The following is a 7,524-nucleotide window of genomic DNA, read 5'->3' as shown; positions in this document are numbered from 1 at the left end:
AAATTTTGACTTCTCAATATACATTATAGTTGATTTTTGTGACCCTTTACCCATTCCTCTTTCACTCTCCCTCTCTCCCCTCTCCCCACTACATCATATCTGTTCACTTTTCTTAACAAGTTCAAGGAATTGTTGTGATTGTTGTGTCTTCTTCCCCCCACCGACTTTTTATTTGCTTGTGTGTTTATTTATTTATTTATTTTTAGCTCCCACAAATAAGTGAGAATATGTGGTATTTCTCTTTCTGTGCCTGACTTCTTTCACTTAATATAATTTTCTCTAAGTCCATCCATGTTGTTGGGAATGGTAGTATTTCATTCTTTTTTATAACAGAGTAGAATTCCATTGCATAGATATACCACAGTTTCCTTAGTTAGGATGGCTAATACCGAAAAGAATGAGAATGACAAGTGCTGGAGAAGTTGTGGAGAAAAAGGAACCTTCCTACACTGTTGGTGGGACTGCAAAATGGTGCAGCCTTTATGGAAAATGGTATGGAGGTTCCTCAAACAATTGCAGAGAGATCTACCATATGACCCAGCTATCCCACTGCTGGGAATATACAGAGAAGAATGGAAATCATCATGCTGAAGGGATACCTGTTCTCCAATGTTTATTGCAGCATTATTTACAATAGCCAAGAGTTGGAACCAGCCCAAATGTCCATCATCAAAGATGGCTTTTGTTCATTTGTTTATTTATTCATTTTATAACAAATGTGGCCTATTATACATTGCATAAAACAAGGTGAGTTGGAGGTTAAATAGCATTCTCAAACAATAAACAGGAATAATTTGGAAGATATAAATGCATCAATAATAATTAATATAAAACTGGAGATTATTTTGAAACAAGAAAATATGAGCCAGGCAAACTCTGAATCTATGTGGATCACTAAATAGCTGTGATTTCGGGGCTTGACAGGTATTTCATGCTGGCCAGGCGTTCCGGTTGGGGCGATATCCAATACATTGGCACCTGCTCGGAGACTTACAGTTTAAATCCTATGTAAGAGGCTGTGCAATTCACCAGGCCTATAACAGGGCTGTTACTATCCATAACACACACCACCTTCTCATTGAGAGGAATATTATATATGACATCAAAGGAGGAGCATTTTTTATAGAAGACGGTATTGAATATGGCAATATCCTGCAATATAACTTGGCAGTATTTGTACAGCAAAGCACTAGTCTACTGAATGATGATGTGACCCCAGCTGCATTTTGGGTAACCAACCCGAACAATACCATACGACACAATGCAGCTGCTGGTGGCACTCACTTTGGCTTTTGGTACCGAATGAACAACCACCCAGATGGGCCATCCTATGACCGAAACATTTGCCAAAAAAGAGTTCCTCTTGGAGAATTCTTTAACAATACTGTTCATTCTCAAGGTTGGTTTGGATTGTGGATCTTTGAAGAATATTTCCCCATGCAAACGGGATCTTGTACTTCTACAGTGCCAGTACCTGCAATATTTAATTCACTTACTACTTGGAATTGTCAAAAAGGTGCTGAATGGGTCAATGGAGGTGCTCTTCAGTTCCACAACTTTGTGATGGTAAATAACCATGAGGCTGGAATCGAGACCAAGAGGATTCTGGCTCCTTATGTTGGAGGCTGGGGTGAAACCAGTGGGGCAGTGATTAAAAATGCCAAAATAGTTGGGCATCTTGATGAACTGGGAATGGGGTCTGCATTTTGCACATCAAAAGGCCTGGTTCTACCATTTAGTGAAGGCTTGACTGTATCATCTGTACACTTTATGAACTTTGACCGTGTCAACTGTGTAGCTTTGGGAGTGACATCCATCACTGGAGTTTGCAATGACAGATGTGGAGGTTGGAGTGCAAAATTCGTTGACATCCAGTATTTTCACACATCAAACAAGGCCGGCTTTCGATGGGAACACGAAGTGGTGCTGATTGATGTTGATGGTTCACTTACAGGTAACGTTATTTTTTAATTTGTGATCAAATACATTGGAAATATGTTTGTGTTAACACAGAATTGAATTGTTAAAGCAGACTCATGTGCATCACAGATCTTATGCAGTAGCAAACTGTACTCATGATTTAAAGGATATAGGCAAGCACCAGACACAGATGAGATACTCTTTTCTGGAAGAGCCACAAACTGTCAGAAGCAGCCTCCAAATGTGTTCTCTTTCTGCTGCATTTGCACTTTCATTTTGAATTAACAGAAAATTTTGAGCAATATTTATGGAAATATTGATCACAAAAGGAGGCCAGTTCAGTTTTAGAACACCTCCATTTTATACTCAGTTAAATGCACAGATAAGAAACTGCTCACATGACAACCTGAATTCTCCAGCCAGTCGTGCCTCATAAACATGTAGACTGCAGGTATATTTACACAAGCAATATAGGCAGACTGGATAAATCCTTGCTAAAATACTTCAAAGACAAGTAAGTGACAAGCCTACTATTAGCCCGTTTATTCCGAACTAAATTCTAAATTTGGAATTTGTTCATAGAGTACCAAAAGGGAACAAAAGATTGTAGGTTAAAATTATTTAGCCTTTTAAGTTTAGAGTATGTCACATTCTTCTGAAAATATTCATGATTTCTAGAATTTAACATCTTTACAAATTGTTAATGATACAAAATTGTCTAAATAAGATAGCATTAGAAAGAAGAAAAAATACACAAAAAGCAAAAAAAGATTAATGAAACAAATAAATAAGATAGAAAGATGTGTGTGTTGAGGGGTACTGAATAACACTTAGTAAGAGAGAGCCAATTGGCAGGTAAACCAAGTGATACTAATGATTTATTTTTGAGAGACCCTTTGAAAGAAGACTCATCTCAATATTCAAATGAACTGAATTCTCAATCACAGTTGTTGACTTCTGTTTCCTATTCTAATTGTGGCTTTAAAGGAGAATATTTGGATGGTTTTTGGTTTTTATTGGTTTACTTTGTTCAGCTTAGGTTTTTAGTGTTAGTCGGTAGTCTATAGGTTAAGAGTACAGGCTTAATGGTCGGACTACCTGGATTTGAATCCTTCTGAGTGTCCTTGACCAAGTTACTTATCCCACTTCCCATCTGCTACTTTGACTCTTGTGGGTGCTTCAGATCCTGTGTTTCAGCTACATCCACAATAAAATTCCTGACCAGTCCACTGCAAAGCTTCTGTATGAGGTCCTCTTACCCCCTTGAAAGAAACAAACAAAAAAAAATTACTACGACTGTTGGATTTTACTGGTGGTACTGTGCGTCACAGTACCTATGTATTGCAGACTGGTTTTTTAGTTTTCCAATGTGAAATAGAAAACATGCTATTTGTGTTTGTTTTCTAGGGCACAAGGGATACACCGTCATTCCGCACAGCTCTTTGTTAGACCCTTCTCATTGCACACAAGAAGCCGAGTGGAGCGTTGGGTTCCCTGGATCAGTCTGTGACGCCTCAGTCAGCTTCCACCGTTTAGCATTCAACAAGCCTTCCCCAGTATCTCTGCTTGAAAAGGATGTGGTTCTCTCAGACTCTTTTGGTAAGTGGAATATAATAGTTTAAACCCTTAATTTAAATATATCCTCCTAAACTTTTGTCATTATCTCCTTGTGTTGTTACTTGATGGTTTGAACGTTACAAAAAGCATGATATTTCTAGCAGTCAGAGTTCAGGCAGGAAAAAAATAACATACTCAAAGTGGGTGTCTGAGGTGGAGCAAAGACAAATACCCACCAAACTGAGAAGGTATCTTGAGACTGAAAAACAAGGTAGGCACTTCCGTACAGTAAAGCTAAAAATTATAATTAAGAGGGTAATTAGTTACAGGGTACCAGATCAGGCAGGTGGCAACCCAGGCGCACACACAAAGTTTCTTCACTCCACCTCCTGGTGGAGCCCAAGTTTATATATAGGCAGTTCATACAAAGCAGTGGAAAAGCCAAGAAGCAATTACTAACTAAGGAACAAGGTAACATCACTACTTATCATACTGATTATTATTTTGGGTGGTCTTGTGATACAGGGAGCAGGACCAACTGTTACCATACCAGCACTTAATCATTAGGTCCCTTTTTCATAGTCGGCAGGCCATTTTCACCTATTATTTTAACTATTTTACTCCTAGTTACTGTGTAACTTCTGTGGACAGGGTTCACATAAAGGATTTGCAAGTGTTGAGGGCTTTCAGGATGGAGCAAGTCATGCTCGCAGTCTCCTGGTGGGCGTTTGAGGAACATTGAATAAATGTATGGGCCAGAATAATATTCTGCTGATCAAGGAACCTCTAGACAATATTATAACAGAGAGCTTGGAGCAAGACAGTAAAAATAAACCACTGTTCTCACCACTGAAGGCAAACGTTTTTAATTATCCTTGCTGATTGAGATGGAATGGGTGAGCATTTGCTAGGTCACTAGGTGCATACCACCTGCCAGGGACTGCTGATTAACTGATTTGTTCCAGAAAAGATACCATACCTGGAACACCAGTTATGCTTGACATTATTACCTAAGTTGCATTAATTTACTGTCATTATTCATGCTCCATCTGGCACTAGAACCCTTCAAACAAGCAAGTTAAATTGGGATGTAGTAGGAATCCTGATCCTCACATCTCTCAAATCTTTGATTGTGGCACTAATCCCTTCAAGGATTTGGAATTGCTTTTAGTGTATCTTCTTGGCAAAGGGTTGGGGAGCCATTGTTCCTAGATTATCCACTTGGTCCTTCCCACCTGTTGTGCCCTCACTCCATTTTAGAAAACCAATGTGGAAATTATTCCAATTACTAAGCATATATATTCCCACTGTACTGATCTAGCCTATCCTGACTGACTCTGATCTATATATCTGTCGCTTTATCATTTCTTCCTTCCATTTGTCCATCTATCCATTATCTATCTAGGAATTATTAGCTAAAATATGTATCTACAATGAATCCATTCCACATACACTTGTTCTGATGCACTGCAGATTCTGGAAAATAGAAAAAGCATTGATGAGTCAAAGATATACTAAACGCTTCACCATCAGATATAGTTTTCTACATTTTCCTGGGTAAATCGGAATAATGCAGGTTCCTGATGACAATATGTAAAACCACACTTATCAAGGTCTAATATAAACACATAATTAGGAATCATAAGTGTAGAAAGAGACTTTATCAACTGAATCCAGTGCACTTATTTCTCCTTTTATAGTGTCAGTATTTACCAATCTTCTTCAACATATTGCAAAGACTTTCATAATGTTACTTTAAGACACTATGAATTTCACAGTAGGTCGCATTTGACTGCTAATATTTTATCTCCATTAAAGTCAAATAAAATTATTTACTACTTAAAAAAACAGAAAAAGATCCCTTGTTTTGATTGTATGTGCATGCTAAGAAATCAAAAGTTTAAAAAGTATACTAAATCAGTGGGAAATAAGGTTTGGTATAACTTTATCAAATCATTATATATCTTTATCAAAGCATCTCATACATGATGGTATATCTTTATGTAAATATATGCATAAAGTTAGATTAGGTGGCAAATTAACTTGAGACACTTACACTTAATGATTTTATTTTTTAAAAATATCGACATTAAAGAGCTTATATTTCAGTCCAAGATACTTAAAACCAACATATTCAAAATAAGTGCAGCTGAAAAAATTTAAGAAAAACACAACTAAGAGAAATGAAAATTAGTTTTACTTATGAAACTGAATTATTAAGAAATGTCAGCATAAAGTATAATCCCACTCATCAGAAAACTTCAGTGGAGTTTCATTCTTCCAAGTATAGGATAAAATTTTAGAGATGTTAGGTGATTTTAATCAGCTCTTATATAAGTTAGCTATCCCTTCACGACAGAGTATCCCAAAACTAAATAGTTTAAATGTACAATCATTTGTTTTCACTCACATGCCTGAGTCAGCTGGGTGGCTCTCCTTTAAAGTGAGGACCCAAAAGCTCTGCTCTTTGCCAAGGGTTGAGCTCGGGTTGCTCCATTCTGGTTCTTAGGTGGAGGGAGAGCAGCTTCCTGGGGGAGGCTCTTCTCATTGTGCTGGCCCCACTGAGTAAGCATTTTTGAGCCTTTGCTAGCATCAGTTCTGTTAATGTCCCATTGGCCAAAAGAAGTCACCCAGTATCAACAGAGTAGGGAAGTCTACTTTGCGCCAAGGAGGGGAGAGGAGTGGGTGTTTGCTGAATAATGATCCAAATTATCATAGTTCTTCTCATACTTCTAAAGTTTTTTGGTAGGACAAATTTTTAGTGCTTCTTTTAAAGCTTATACTAAATCATAAAGCATAGGAATTAATGAATTTGTTCCCCCCTTGATATTGGAATTTTTTTTGCCTTATCCACCTCCCCCCAAAAATGAATGACAGTTTATTTTACAATCTTACTTCTAGCTTCTCCCTCCTAAGTTTTTAAGGTAAAAGGTTGCTAATTTAACAAAAATCTGGTCAGATGAGAAAAAAGAGAAAGGAGAAAGAAAAATAGGGGCAGTTAATCAAAGACCTTTTCTTTATGTTGTAAGATCTTTTCAGATCATCTACGAAAGTTATCAGGCACCCTCTCATGACCAAAGCATTACTAAATTATATAGTTTTTCCCATAACAGGTAGTTCAGATTCCAAGTTTGCTGTTCACAAAATTTAGGTTTCATTGCCAGCATTAAGTAATAGGCCTGGTTGTATCCTTGCTTCTTAAGAGCCCTAAATCAAAACTCCATTAAAGTCAAATAAAATTATTTACTACTAAAAGTTAGCACTTGTCATACAGATTTTGATTAGCTCAACAGATATAGGAGAATCTAATAAATAATCAGAACTTACATTTGCACATACTGTAAATCAAGTATTCTGAAGAATTAATTCTTAAAAGAATGGAAATGGAATTATATTTAGATTAATGATATTTATAGAATTGTATTAATATGTTTAAGCACTTTTGTCTTAATAGTCATAATCTCATTATCATATTTCAAGTGTATCTTTTCCTAAGGAATAAAGGCTCCATCTTCATCCCAAATTCCAAGTAAGAAAACATTTTATGTTCCAGTTAAATGTAATATTAAACATTTGGGCCTCAGTTAAATAAAGACGTTGAGAACATAAGTAGTGAGATGCTGTACTGACCTCCTTAGAGACTACCATAGATTAGACCAATATTGCACATCCGCACTTGTTCATAAAAGGAGGAATTTTCTAGAGCTAGAGATGACTGTTACTTGCTTGTTTTATGTTCTCCTACAGGTACAAGCATTGTTCCCTTTCAGAAGAAACGACTGACTCATATGTCTGGATGGATGGCTCTAATCCCAAATGCAAATCATATTAACTGGTACTTTAAAGGTGTGGATCACATAACCAACATATCATACACATCAACATTCTATGGATTTAAGGTAAACAAAGAGCTATAAAATCCATCTTCTAATAGTTATAATTGCTTGTTACTCAAATGCAGCCTGCACTCTTGTCCTTACTCACACCCATTGTTAGGCCCAGAATGTCCTTGCCTCTAAAACCAACCTATTAAAATCCTGCACACCC

At 36.9% G+C, this 7,524-nt stretch overlaps 1 protein-coding gene across 1 annotated transcript in view; it reads left to right on the top strand.

Moving 5' to 3' along the window:
- The window catches only part of LOC103606148 (fibrocystin-L), a gene marked incomplete at both ends in the record, with an annotated part of 125,955 nt that overhangs the window by 83,977 nt on the left and 34,454 nt on the right, over positions 1 to 7,524 (top strand). The window contains 3 exons of the mRNA XM_008590740.1: positions 925 to 1,954; positions 3,328 to 3,519; positions 7,225 to 7,376. Of these exons, the coding sequence (XP_008588962.1) occupies positions 925 to 1,954; positions 3,328 to 3,519; positions 7,225 to 7,376 (1,374 nt within the window). The remainder of the gene's footprint in view (positions 1 to 924; positions 1,955 to 3,327; positions 3,520 to 7,224; positions 7,377 to 7,524) is intronic.

Source organism: Galeopterus variegatus, unplaced genomic scaffold (genome assembly GCF_000696425.1).
Source record: "Galeopterus variegatus unplaced genomic scaffold, G_variegatus-3.0.2 Scaffold6346, whole genome shotgun sequence".
NCBI lineage: Eukaryota > Metazoa > Chordata > Mammalia > Dermoptera > Cynocephalidae > Galeopterus > Galeopterus variegatus.
The sequence above is the reverse complement of the archived record's forward strand: the minus strand, read 5'-3'. Positions and strand labels throughout refer to the sequence as shown.